The following is a 15,262-nucleotide window of genomic DNA, read 5'->3' as shown; positions in this document are numbered from 1 at the left end:
GATCGCTCCATTTGCACATACTGTTACAGAAGTTCATGTGACACAAATTAGGGTAGAAAATTCTTAACTTCTTCACAAAAAAGCTAAAGAAAAAAAAATATGTACATGGAAGAGGAAAGACATGTTACAATAAATCTCAAAAAGCCCCTCACTGCAGGCTTCAGAAAATGTCTCTTTTTACTATTAAGCTTCTCTCACCAACAGATACAGTACAACTCTTACCAAAGAAAATGAACACTGAGTAGCTGATGTATCTTAAAAATTTTATTTCCACACACTGCTCAGTTATAGCTTAAACTTACTACTCTTGTGAATTCCAGTGATACAGTTTCCTGCCACTGATGCTAAAGGGAGAAGGACTGCACCCAACAGCTTGTGACACACACTGGAAATAATCCAGTGACATTAATGACACTGTCCAGGAATACAGACAAATCACTTCTTACCTCCTACTAAAAAATGAGAATGTGTACGATCATCACCATATAGAAGAGGTTATAAATTTCTTTGCTTTTGCTCATTTCTTATATTGGATGATAAATCATCAAAGCACAGTATTGGTCAAACAGAAAAACTAACAAGCTTCCTCAGAGCACCAAGGTCTAAATGTCTTCTACCTACCACACTTACAGTAGCACTCTACTACAACCCTCTCTTGAATGCTGAGAAAAGAGTTAAACGTGTACTGTGTATTATATTCCGTTTTCTTACTAGATTTCTGCCCAGTGTCTAAAGATTTCAAATCTGTTCCTTCATCTCTCAATAAAAAGATCCACAGAAGCCTCAGTCATTCATTGCATTCATTGTGAAGAGAAGAAAAGCGTGCTACTTTCGCATGTGGCTTCCCCGCTACTGCAACTAGGGGTGATTTTTATTATACTGACTCTATTCAATTTCCCTTTTTATAGTGTTCCCTCTGCTGAACAGCTCTAGTGCTTTCCTGGGAAATTACTAATATTTTGCATTATTTGTAGCAGAGTCATTCTGAGTAACAGAAATAAAACAGAACAAACATACTGATTTCACTCTTCAGTTTGTACTGGCAGCTTCATGCATAGACAACTTCAAGTGTTTAAGCACTATGAAAGACAAACTTCTAAAACTACAGGATTCTGAGGTATGATAAATTTTGCCTCTTATGTTTTTGAACCTTGAAAAACAGAAACATGTCCCTCTCCCCACATTTAGATTCTTTCAGTCACTTCATTCCAGGAGCTGGGCTTCAAAAAAAACAGCAAATAACAAGATCAGGTATAATCTCATGGAAGTTAATAACTCTGCCTGAAGCTGGGGAGGAAAGCAAAAAAATCTGCTTTTCTCTTTCTTTTTCTCAGAGATGTCATCTCCTTGGATTACATTCTGAGAGTTTTTTTCTATTTTTCTTCCCTCCAACCACTGATGTGTAGGGCTTTTTCTTTTCTTTTTTCAAGAGAAAAGAAAGTTAATTTCTGAAAAAATCAAATTTAGCAAAACATATTCACCATGGAAAGTTTGCTACTTGCCACTGGTTAGAGGATTTTTCCCTAAGAAAAAGGAAATTACTCCTGACAAACTTAGTTATGAACAGCGGCTGGCTTTGCTTGGATCAGAGTTCATAGGAAAAAGTTGTGTTCAAGGCAACCTGATGAGACTGTGTTTCAAAAACTCACAGAGCAGCAGGCAGCTTTGCTGAAACAATGCAGTCCATTTGCAGAGCCCACAGCAATAACTAATCATCAATACACCTTTGTTGTTTTTTGTTTGTTTTTATGTATAGCAACTATAATTACAAGGGATATAGGAGCTTTGAAAATCCTAGGCAACAAGGAAAAGGAAAAGAACACTTAGAATAAAAATAAATGAAACATTGCTTTCCTTCAAAAATTTTCCCTAAGTTAAAAATTTTTATGGACTCAATTGATGTAGAAGCTTTACTGCTTATTCTGAGATAGAATTAAATTTTCATTTAAGACAGGCCTTCACTGCCTCTTGTGATAGCTCATGATCACGCAACATCATCAGTCAACACGTCTGAGTGTCGCACACGATTTTTGAGTGAAGTTACTTGAACTTAAATAGTCACCTTAAGAAAAAAATCAAAGCACTTGAAACAGTTGGTATCTGTCTCATTCCCTCTCATTTCTTTCTTTAAAAAGGGGAGGTGGGAGGAAATTATTAGAAAGAAAGGAAAATGTGTTCCTAGCAGCAATACAATTTCTTACTTGACTGAATATAAGGAAATGATGGCCTCATGGCCCAAAACCCCACTCAGTGTCAAGACATACAGGTTTGTAGTTTATCACAATCTGTTTTTCTGGCAATGTTGTTTCAGCAACTTATTTAAAACTGCCTTTTACTTTTTCAGTTCAGGCAAAATACACCAGAAAAAGCCTGAAGGAATCAGGTCACACACAACTTTCTGAAGAACTCTCAGTGACTATCAGTATCCCTCAGATGCCTGGGTTTTTTCCATTGCATTTCCATTTCATTAAGGTGCCAATACACCTCAGAACCTGTGACTTGAATCAGTCCTTGTCTCAGGGCACCGAAGTCATTATTCTTCTCAAAGCTACTGTGATAAACAACAAAACTTGCCAGTTGCTCTTTTGATGGTAATTGCTTATTGGTCTGGCAGCTAAGCCAACCCACCGCCTTATTGTCTAATGTTCCTAATCCTTTCATATCCCACTGGGAAAAAAAGAGAAGGGAGGACACTTAATACCAGCCTGGAGCCTCCATACTAAAAAGTTCATTTCATTGAAACTATTAGAATGCTGAGAGCCTCATTATACAAGTTTCACTCTTCAAAAAAAGAAAACCCTCTTAAAAAAATGCCCAAACATCTGCAGCAATATCCTTTATGTCAAATTGGAAAATCTGATTTCTGGAATATTTGACACCTGAAGAACACTCCTGTGGCAAAGCACACCCATCATTTGCCAGGCAGGGCCAGGCAACTGGAGAGAACATCCAAATCCAGTTGCCAACAAAAACCTATGGCGTTTGGTATCTATTTAAAAGTTGTTTTGTAGAAACACAAATGCATATTTCTACCTCACAGGAGCATATTCAACCAAACAAAGCAAGACTAGGCAGCCAACATCTGTTTGTTGGGAAATTATTCCCCAGTTCAGATCTGTTCATTCTGTAATGAGACAGAAACAAAGAACAAAATTGGCATGTCTGTGCCTCTTTTTCACTATCATACAAAGGATTCTCTCCTTTATTTACATTTGTTTAGTCAGTCAAGAATTATAGTCAATCTTATTTTCAAATGAAAAAAGTTATACTATTCTCTTAGCATATACAGCTTTGCACTCACAATATTGTAAACGTAAGACTTAAAATTTAAGTGTCTTGCATTAAACTGATTCACTACTAACACTATATAGTCTTAATCTAACAAAAGCAGCATGTAGATACTTGATGTTACAGAAGCAGAGAAACCAATGCAGGTCCTTTCTCTAATGCTCATGAGAGAGGCAGAGAGTGCTGATAACTGGAGGTGCACACGCAGGGTTGTCCCATATAAGGAAAAAGTTACTGTGCAGACAACTTCTTTTACACCAAGGGTAAAGAGCAAGTGCTCTAAAACAGGAAGAAGTGCTGCTCTGAGGGCACAAGCGAGTCAGATCAAAGGCCCTCGATGCCCCGGAATCTCACATGATAATGACATTTATTGTTGATCAGATGTCCCTACTGTGACTGTTGACCACAATCTCTTAAATAAAAGCAGTCTTTACTTTCTTACATATTCCCTCATTTGATCAGAGAGACCTGAACAAATGATACTGCCATCCTGGAAAACACTGTGATCCCTGCACTGAGGGCTTAGATCTGAAACTTCTCCCTCCCCTCAGCAAGACCCCTTCTTCTCTCCTCCTTCCAGCTCTCTAGCTCCATCTCATCCTTCTTGATTCAAAATCTAGTAATACCTAACTTGAAAGGTGATATTATGAAATTAAGCAGAGCAGGCATCTGAGGCATGCCAAGGTTTAGTAATAACCAAAACCTTAAAGACATGGTCAGACATTAGCCAAACAGATGGTACTGGCATAGAGGTTGCTATGATTGAAGACCTGTTGGTCGCAGGAAATAGTAGTTTTGTTTAGCCTGAGTAGAAAAAAAAAAACATACTGGCTTTAGCATTTCAAAGAAACCTCTGCAGTGACCTTTCAGCACACACATCTGCTTGAAAGGCTGCGTGCTTACGCAGCTGAACAGCTATGCAGGAGCCATGAAGGCAGCCATGCAAGAAGCTGGGGAGGCTCTGCAGGTGCTGCCTGACCTGTTGGACTGGAAAGTACTTCCTAGCTCCCAGGTGTGGACATGCACCTCAGCTGCATCCCAAGACACACTCAGACACTTACACACCTTTCCCAGTGTGTGCCCGGACATGAGGGAGCAGAGGCCCGGGTGCTGGCCACAAGCAGTACATCAGGCCCTTGAGTCCAAGTGATCCTGGCACCAGGACTCAGTAGTGTATTTCAAGTCTTCAGCCTGGAAAAAGCCTTAAGAAGGCTTCTTTTCTTCAGAAGGGAAGAAAATCTAGAAATAGGATAAACTATGTCTTGAGTATGCCTGGGCACCAAATATCCCTTTTCTTCTGCAACAAGCTGTTATCTCTGCTTTCACTTGGTTTCATCAACTACTTTATCATCTTAAAACTACATAGTTTACAAGTGTGATTCAGCATTCTGGAGTCAACAGAGAAGTCCCCACTGCCTCCAAAAAATACATTTTAGGAAAGTATCTGGTTAATGACACACACAGTTTAAGCTAATGATAATGAGACAAATAAACAGCTCAGAATACATTCAGGGTATAACAGTACTATTTTAACACTGCATAGTAACTTGAATGTGTCAGCAGCGAATGTGTCAGACAGCTAAAGCACAAGACAGACAAAACCACTTTTGTGAAAACACTGCTATCTCTTACCACGTTACCCACATCCCACAGGCCAGGTGATTCTGCCGACTGAGGATACTGGAATCTTCACTTCAATTCCACCTTCTGAAAGCTTTAGCTTTGCTTCGCCAAATAAGTTTTAGAGATCAGGATTTCCGTTTATTTCACTTTGCTGGCAGTGCTGACAGCCAGAAAACTAATGTATATACCACAAAAAGAAAGAGGAAGGAGAATGACAGACAGGAAATAAAATGGGCTAACAAATACAGTTTCATTCTTAGAAGTTGTCAGTTCCTACAGGCTTTGACATCTACAGCATGAAATGAATGTCTGATTACTCAAAATTACATTATAACACCACACAATCAGGTGTCTCTCCCTGCCCTTCCTCTGTAAAGGAGACTAAAAGGCTCTGCAATTTCCTGATTTATAATATCAGGAAATATAATAGCTCTGATTTAATATGGTTAGAGCATAAAATGACCAGGAAAAAAACAAAACAGGTCTGCTCCTAGCGAGGAGTGCATTTATAGGAAGGCATTTAGTAGGGTTTTCCAGGGAAAGGCTACTATGATTTCATTAGACAAAATTTAAAACCTTACTAAAATTAAACATGAATACAATACAAAACATTTCAGAGAAGTAAGACTTCTACTTCTAAACTTATATATGACTGCATATTTTTAAAACAGTTTGTTTGCTGGTCAATGTCACACCTATGTTTAGCTCAGAAATAATAAAATTCAAGAAGTAATTCTAATCATGTCAATTGGAACATATATAAAACATGATGTTAAAAATAAATTTTAAAAGGTATGCAATAAAAAAGGAAATTAGAGGAGTTCTGGATGACAATAAATCTGTAATTCTAAAAATCACTCTGTTCCAATTTTAGACACATAAAAAGAAAAATCAATCAACAGTTTTACTTGATGATTACTAGAGCACAGAACACTCTAGCTTCATAATACATAAAATGTTAGACTATGAATTTAACATCACACAGAAAGATTTCATAGGTTTTGTTGCCAATAGCCTACATTCTAGTTGATGGTGGTTATTTGTGGACTAATTATCATAAGCCATCACTTATTGGGAGCTATTTAACCCCATCATCGTTTCTTTAGAGGTGTCCTTCTGCTGCAATCTCTAAGTCAGGTACATGCTAAATAGATGAGGAGAACTGAAGATATGCATACCCATTCAGAACTTAGCAAAATCATCAAAACATCTGAAGCTCATCCATTCTGAAAGTACTGCATATTAAACATGATAGATCACTACTTCTTGGGAATTATGTACAAAAAATGTTTCAAAACACAATATTCAGGATTTTACATGTCTGTTATATTGCTGCATTTATTAATAACTCTGTAAAACTGGACATTCATCACAACTATCATGGAAAGTTGTAGATTCTTTTCATACTTCAAATATGTTTCTGATTCAGCATTTTCAGATAGATTTGAACATAGTGAGTATGGTACTAACAATTAAGAACCTCCATGCCAGTCTGGAAATTATACAAATTAAACTGATTGGCAGAGCTGACAGACATGTAAGACAGCAGCAGCCTAACCACTATGTAGTACACAACCAAGAACATTCAGTTGCTTTAATGTCAAGATACAATACATTGAACTGAAGGCATTGATCTATAAAAGTAATCATCTTATTTAAATCACCCAATAGTAGAATTCATCTACAAGCATGCAATTACAAAGTTTGACTTTGAGTTACTCAGATAAGTCGCTAATTTGAGAAACTCGGTATGTATCACACGCACACGAGTAAGTTGCACACTCCCAGGTAAATCTCTCTTTGTCTAAGGAGAGAGAGCTTAAGTTGGAGAGACTGACAAGCAAAATAATGTTCATCACTAATTCAGGGATAAAACAACTCCTAGCTAGCACATGAAATACAAATATATACCTCAAATAATAAAATATTTTATATACCTCTACCACTCCAGACAGCTTGCTGGCCTTATGACAGAAGCTCTACATGAATCTCCCCTTTTTCCTGGTCCCTCAAACACAGTGTCTCCATCACCTTCCAGCATCCCTCGTGTCCCCCCCGTCACAAGCCAGTCTTAGCAGACAATAGCTCCCCTGCTGCAGTGCCAGGGCCTGCCCAGCCTTGCACCAGGCCCTGGGCATTCGCAGCACAAGGACTGTGGGAACAAAACACTTTTGAAGGCACTGTCCTGCCCATCAGAGATTTTCTGAGACAGAGTTCTTGCCGTGGTATTTAATAGCCTTTGATGGCCGTATTTGCTCTTTCTGGATACATATAAACTTCTATTATCCACAACTTTCTCCAGCCTAAGACTTCCACAGCTTAATTATACATTGTCCAAATCATCTTGTCTCTCTTTTCTCTATTGGATCTGGATACCACTCCTTCTAGTTGACATCTTCTAGTTCTTGTACAGAAACAGACTGTGAGGAATGATTCCTTACACAGCTTTTCCATGTCTTCTGCAAAGCTATCTTTTAGTATATCCTCTCTCCTAGTTTTTTCTTCTCCATCTGAAGAGTCCTAATCTACTTAGCCATTCCTTGTATGGAAACTATTTCGTATTTTCCTCACTGCTGTTACCCATTTCTGAGTATTTTCCCAGTTCTTCCATACCATCTTTGAGAATGGGAGGTCATAAACGTTCGAAGTCAAATGCAGCTACACTACAGATTTATACACAATGTCATTCTCTGTTTTGTTCTCTATTGCTTTTGATCTGCCTTTTTGACTGAGAATTGACCTGATGCTATCATAGAACTATCCACTATACACACAAGATCTCATTCCTGACTGATAACAGGAATTCCATCATTTTCCACATGAAATGAGGATTATATCCCCCTCTGCCAATCACTTTCCTGCCTTTGCTGAAGGAAAAGCTGGCTTTAACCTTTGGCTACACAAAAATGCTCCTCTGTTCTTGTTTCAATCTCCAAAACACACTCTGAAAAGATAACATGAATGTACCCTCTTCCTTTATCCAGTTTCTTTGGCCTTAGAAGGCCAGCATCAATATATTAGAGTCTTTGTTCTGTATTTGGGATTTTCCACCCTACAAACACCAATTTACTGCAAAGAAGCTGGAGAAAACTAGCTCCCCAGGTTATCACAATACTTACAAAACCACCACCATCACTAAAAAAAAAAAATAAAAATAAAAAAAAGAGTTATTTTGTATTCTTTGCATTCATAAAGGCACCATTAACAAACTCGGCATAAATCACCATAAAAATGAAGAATTGTGTTTCTCAACTTGGGTTAGTAGAGATAGGTCCTTAAGTAAGAATTATGAATTACTTCAATTGCTATGAATACAAATGTCTTAACTATCACATCCTGCTTATTGGTGGTGTTAAGAACCTGTCTTGTTTCTTGGCCTCTGATTTCTTTATTAGTTGCTTAACATTTGCAACAGCCAGAAATATTCAGGCACATAGAACATCAGAAAACTGCCTCAAAATACATGTCATTTTTTTACATTCTGAAGCAAAATGTTGTGGTTATCCTGTATCTTGCCTCCTTATGAAGGAATGCAATACAGAATGATATAATTAAAAACATAATATTAATAAAATTCCAATCTTTTTATCTTTGTTTTTAATGTAAGAATTTATTATGAATTACTTAAGAGATTTTAATGCTGCTGTTTTCACCAATTGTATATTATTTACTATGTGTAACTGACTCAAATTAATAAAGGAAAATAGATTAGTAAGATGCTTTTCCTGGCCCTCACATAATTGCATAATGCTGCAACATTTGAAGAGCAAACTCCGCAGGGGAACAGTAAAAAGTATTGGTTTGGAATTTAAAGTCATTAAAACTTAAAAGTCAGCCGTGAAAACATTTCCATTAATATTACATTTTATAAGTTGCTTAATCAGTCCATCCTCCAACTGAGGTCTGAATTATCTTTAACTTTGTGGTTCTATAAATTATTAATAGAGAATGGGAAAATCTAAGTGAAAGAGAAGTTTGCCTGGTGCTTTAGAGCATACACTTTAGATGAGCAGTTGCAAAAATATGAGATAAATTTTGCTGTGAAGAGTTAATGCAGGAAAAGGGAACAGCTGGAGACTATTAAAAGCACTCATTAGAGGGAAGAAAAAGAAAACTGTTCTAATTGGGTCAGCTGACAGGTGGCTACGCTTGAGAAGTGCCCTCCCAGCATCCTGAATAGTGGCGCTGGATATTGATGCTACTGTGTGAGCTTCAGATGAGATTTACAGCTGCAAATCTGCACTTCAGCTCAGGGCATACTGGAGGACGTCAAAAGAACTTAACATATCATTTCAGCACCAAAGTATAATACAGGGAGTAAAATGACTACTCTGTGTATGAGGGGTAAGTTAGGGAAACTTGCAGAAAGGGTGCTTAAAATATTTAGTCTCTTAACTAAAACTCAGTATCCAGTAACTGAAAGTGTTTCCCTCCCCCCCCCCTTTTTTTTAACTCCCAAATAACTGGTATGCACTGTATGTACATAGGCAGATCATTTTAATCTTTCCTGCCTCAGTTCTCCAACCTAAACAATTTTAGTCATGCTTTCAGACCCTTCAAAAAGGTCCAGGGTTCAATCAGCTGTTGAATGCAGCCTCTTTGGAGTTGCTCAGTAGAAAAATAGCATACAGAAAAGCAACTTAAAAAAATAAACCTGAGGGCAGGCAAATCTCTCCCTACCCTTCGTATACAGAAGCACACACACGAGAGCAAAAGTAGAGAGCAGGAGCCTCTGCTTTCAGTTCAGTACCCTGATCTCTCCTGAAGGCCATGTCCCTGGCAAATTGAAATCCTCAAGAACACACCTAAAACATAGAAAATAATACAGCTAGAATTGACCTGCATTTTCTGAACTTTACAGATTTTGTTACCTACATAATTTGACTATATCTTCCACTTTTCAATTAAAACCCATCAGAAGACCTCATTCTAACAATGTAAAAACACATTCTAAAAAGCTACCTGTGCACTTAATTCAAAACACAAACTAGAGATAGCCTGAAGGAGAAAGTTCAATGTGTTATTATAACTGAAAATGCAAAATAAATATTTTTATTATCCAAATAAAGAATAAGAACTAAGATGATGAGTTGCCATGAAAATACCAAAGCTATTGGTAATGCATTATTTTTCATTGTAGATAGAAATTTTAGGAAATAAATAAAGACATTCACTATGTCTAAGTAATTCTGTTATGTTAATGAAAACCAATGCAGTTAATCCAAGTGAATTCTCAAAATTAAGGAATACAAAAAAATTGATGGATGAATATAACTATTCAGTATTTTCAATACTTTTGCTTAAATTATATGGAAAAAACTCAACAACATAATGATTCAAATATTTAGTATGAAAAGCCAACCTTTGCCACAGGATCTCTCCTAGATCCTGTGACTAGAAAGTTTCCTGACATCCTTTGAATTTTACTTTGCTCCTTTGTGGTGATCCTACTGCACTTTTTACAATGATCTAAGTATTTATATTTAATTTAAAAGACAAAAAGAGAGATCATCCTTTATGAGATTATGCGCATGAGTAACCTTTAGCATAACTAAGACTGAATATGGTTAGAATATTATCATTCTTTTTTGACAGGAAAAGCATATTTACTTTCAGAGATGAAACTGAAAGACTATGCTGAACCTGACAGAGGTATGGTGCAGGCTTAAACACTAACTATAAAGAAAGTCTGATATGTCCTCTAGGTAGGTGACAAATTTTTCATTTACTAAACTTTTTTTCACACAAAACCTCTTTCTTCTGGTAAATAAGGCTCAATGATGTTTAGATCTTGTGGCTGACAGGAGCCATGCTACTATATCCAGTGGAGTGACTCTAGAATTAATAGAGATCAGAATCATCCACAGCTAAATTTCCTGAAAATCAGCCAACAATTCAAAGCTCATACTGCTTCACACCTTCATTCAACCTCAGCAGTCATAGATCAAAGTTTAAGCACACATTAAAGAAAGATGGAAAATGCTACACATATTTTTTGCATTTGATGTCTCACACTGCAGTAATAACAAATTATTAACTAATTACTAACAGGCCACCTGGAAAGGACAGTTTTAATGCAAAGCTTTCAAATATTTATGGTAGTCACACTCTAATCAGGAGTGCTTACCTTCTGAACTTTCAAGCCTTAAACTAAATCAACTGGTGGTATATATTTTTCTTTTGCTTAGTAAGAACAGCTGTTACAGCTCTATTGATAATGTGGTATTTGCTTTACTGAAGTGTGTTTAACCTAAGAACTTCAGTTCAGCCTGCTATATATACACTAGGATGCATTTAAATTCACTATCATGAATTTTTCTCAAGTTATGTGAGCAAAAGGTAGGGCAACCTTTGCATGAGAGTGCTCGATACTATCTGAAGTGGCTGCTGTTGTTCCAGACCCTTACTCTCTACACAATAAACCACTCTTTGATTTGGAGAAGCTTGGAAGCAATCTGTTTAGGTGACTAACAGTAACTCACTTCAGCAGAGCGGGTGCCCCTTCCAGGTCAAGGCAAGGAACTGCCTAATCTGGGTGGAAGGTCTCACACTGCAGCAGCTGCCTGTACCATATCTGACTTGTGAACAAAGGACTTGTTTTCTCTCTTGGCTTTGAATAAATTTTGGTAAACACTGACCTTTAACAAAACATTTAAAATGACTTATCTGAGTCTTGAATGAATGGTTGTTTTCTCTGGAACAGAGTCAAAGCCTGAAGCTCTAGTCAGAGAAAATTTCAAATGATCAGTGCACAGGTGGAAATCTCCATCTGTTTCTGATATTTGCAATGTCAGTAGTTCAGATTTTCAAAGTTAAAAAATAGCACTCAAAGACCTACAAAACCTCAAGGGTTTTTTTTTTTCACCCTCTTTTTTTCACCCTCTGTTAAACGACCAGAATTGAGGGGAGAGAATGCTTCCATCCAAAGATATCACAATGCTATGACCAAGCAGGAGTCTGGTGACTCAGAACTTTAGAAAACCTTATTTTAAATGCTTTTCTTCTCTTATTTAAGAGCCTACTTTATAGAAGTGCTGCTCTCCTACAGATTCACACTGAGGTCTCCAAAAGAAAATGCATGTCCTTAACTTTTTGAGGGAGAAGGCCAGTATTAGGAGTTACTGAGTAAGAACGGACTGAAAGGGCTCCAAGTTCCCAGCACCACCTTCCGAGAGATGAAAGCTGTGTACACCAGTGGTTGAGAAAAGCACTATTGATGCCTGAATATCTCAGCACATTTCCTCCAAGCAAACCTTGTCTTCAGGAGCCAGAAACAGAGGAGTTGCTGGACCTTGGTAGACATGTACAACTTCTCCATCTATTTTGGAAGTTTATATCTGCTGTCAATGCCAGACTTCTCAGGGTCTTAAGCAATGAGCTCAACATTATCAAGTAATTAGTACTTCTGTATTTTCCTAGCTTTTGATTTGAAGCATAATGAAGAAAAGTAAAAGCTTCTTGTATCCTCCCACCTTCATGTGTCTGCTCATGGTCAGCCAGATGGAGCCACACTATACAGCTAGTTTACCAAAAAAAAAAAAAAAAATCTCTGAGAAGGACTGGGAAAAGTATGAGAACAGCAGTCATGCCAGCCATCTCTTGTGTGCTAAAGGGCCGCACTGGCTCATGGGCAGAGGTAAGATCGATTGCGAATTTTCTTCATAGCTGGATCAGGCAATTGATTCAGCAGACTTCTGAAGCTACCATGCCATAAAATCCATTACCTGAGTTTTAAAACATATGCCAACAGAATTCCTTTCACCAGCAAGGAAAAGATGAAAATGCAGTCATGTACTATATTATTGGGCTGGATAGCAAAAGCCTTAAAAATGCTTAACATCCCAAATGACTGGCTTTTGTTAAAATGAATTGCACTGGCAGTTGGCCTAGGCTTTACTCTGACAAGAACAACCCATTTTGAGCAGCACAACCGACAATCAGACTTTGCCAAGGAGGGACAGAAGACAGATCCAAAAACATTTCCAGCCTTTTAATACAGAATTATAAAAAGAGATGATCAAAACAGAAAAGCAGAAATAATTTTCATAAAGGTTGCCAATGGTGTCTCAGAAAGACAAACTGCCTTTTGAAGAGAACCACTAGACTAATGATCCCAACAGAAAGGCAATTTTTATTTTCGTTTGATTACAGCTTCCATACAGATGTGTTTGTGTGTGTGATTTTATACACATAATACACACATATACATATGTGTGTGCATATATATAATTAAATGTATAATCTCCTAAAGCACATCCCAACACATGTATGAAAGTACTAGGCCATTTCCTTCTGTTTGTTTTAAAAACAACAAATATAGAGGAACTTAATCTATTTACTAAGTTCCAGATCCAGTTCTGAAGTAAAATTTTACCCAGTATATGTATCATGTCTTCAGAATGGAATGAACTGCACAGCTTCTAATGAATTAATACCAACTTTTACAAAGTAAATCAATCTTGAGAGGTGCCAATGACTGTACATTCCACTTCAAATAAAAAGGAGGGACACTCAGGGTGAAGTACAGATTGCACTGCTTATCTTTAACTTTCTTAAAAGGAAAATGTGACCGCTCTAGCACAGTAATAATAGAGTAAGAGACCCACCCCATACGCACTTCTGCACGCCATCTGTCCCATTCACACACCAGGGAACAAAAGCCCACGTACACAGCACGCAGAATGCAGGACTGTTGAGGCTGCCTTCCAACCGTACACATCACGAGCTGAAACCTCAGCTGACTCAGAGACCTCTTGGTAACTCTAGCTACGTAGCAAATAAGAAACACCTTGCAACATTTCTGAAGTGAATTTATAATTATATAGCAGATGTGTTGAAAGTTTAAAGCTATATGTAGTTATGTGCTGAAAAAAAAGAGTACTCCTCTTAATGATTTATAATTTATAGACTTATCATGCAAAGCCCTGTAGGCAGATAAGAGTATTAAAGTCCAAAAGAAAACACCACAGCCCTGTCATATGTTAAAACAAACAAACAAACAAACAAACAAACAAAAAAAAAACAAACACCAACAAAAGCAGCCAGCCTTCCTTGGCATTAAGTGTGGGCCTGCAGCACCTCGTAACAGAACATCCTGCAGGGTCAACTGTGGTTGAAGGGGGAATCCAACCAAACTGGACTTCTGTTACAGGTAGCATAAGATTTAATTCCATCATCTTCTTTTGGGTAGAGCGTGTACACTAGGTGGTGGCGCACATGCAAACGGCAGAGCTATCAGACATCATACAAAGCGACGGCCACCCCAGGTTCCATGTTTCTCATTCAGCACTTGTACAGTACTTACCGCCGTGGGATCCTGGCCTGTGACAGAGGCTTACAGGCATTAGGACAGTTCAGCTGTTGCACAGAATTAAAACTGCTGTAAGAATAGCAGCTCAACCACAATTACTGTTACCTTTTTAATCCAAAAAAGACAACAAAATAAAACCAAGAACTGAGATTCAGTAGCGCTGATGTGAAGAACACTTTGTACTACTTACCAACAAACCATTAAAGGCTTGGGCTCACTTAATTGCTCAATTTCCCAATTTCCTCTACTGAGCCTGCATAGTTAGTGCCTCCATTTCAATCCAAAAATCTGTCTGAATATTCACAGTGCTAAATACCATCAGAGTTGTTATGCCAGCTACCACACAGTCCAGATCCAAAGCCCATTGAACTCAATGGCAGGGTTCTAATTCAATGGCACCTGAAACTTGCTGCCAGCTTTCATGAGATAAAACTGTATAATTAAATTCATACACAACAGACTCCATATTAAAACTGACCAAACTCAGGATGAGGCAGTGTGAAGACAAGTGAAAAAGGTGGGACTGAAGATGTCTCATTCTCAGAGCCTCCAAGCTGCCAGTTTTGAACATCAGCATTACCTAACTATACTGGGAAACCAGAAATGTTCCACTAAAAGCTCTTTGTTTAAACATACCAGATATCTTTCTTCCTGCCTCATGCTTGGGGTACGGATCATATGATTCTGCTCTCCTCTCCAGTCTCCAAAACGTCGAAAAAAATAATTGGATAAAAATCGATTGACAGGATCTCTAATAATATTGATATACACCGGCTGGTCTCCTCCGAATCTGGTGGAAAGAAAAATGGGTGAATCTCATCAGAAGGCTTCAGACAGATACACATATCTTTCAGCTGAATGTTTTCAAGCTACTCTCCACACAAGAGCTTTTATAAGGCTATAAGTAAAACTGAGAAGCTTATGACTAGTCACTAAAACCTTGTAAAAGCATGCAAGATCTCTTCAGAATTAAAGGAAAATACAATACTGCATTAAGCTATGTGTATAATCTAGACATTATAGTTTAAGACCATTTTTTTC

General features: G+C 37.7%; 1 protein-coding gene across 1 annotated transcript in view; it reads right to left on the bottom strand.

Annotated features, from left to right (window-relative positions):
• UST (uronyl 2-sulfotransferase) overlaps positions 1–15,262 on the bottom strand; it is a 176,031-nt gene that overhangs the window by 48,694 nt on the left and 112,075 nt on the right. The window contains exon 5 of the mRNA XM_062572365.1: positions 14,858–15,011. Coding sequence (XP_062428349.1) covers positions 14,858–15,011 — 154 coding nt within the window. The remainder of the gene's footprint in view (positions 1–14,857; positions 15,012–15,262) is intronic.

The sequence above is a fragment of the Rhea pennata genome, chromosome 3 (assembly GCF_028389875.1).
Source record: "Rhea pennata isolate bPtePen1 chromosome 3, bPtePen1.pri, whole genome shotgun sequence".
In the NCBI taxonomy this organism is placed as follows: Eukaryota; Metazoa; Chordata; class Aves; order Rheiformes; family Rheidae; genus Rhea; species Rhea pennata.
This window is presented reverse-complemented; position numbering and strand designations above follow the sequence as displayed.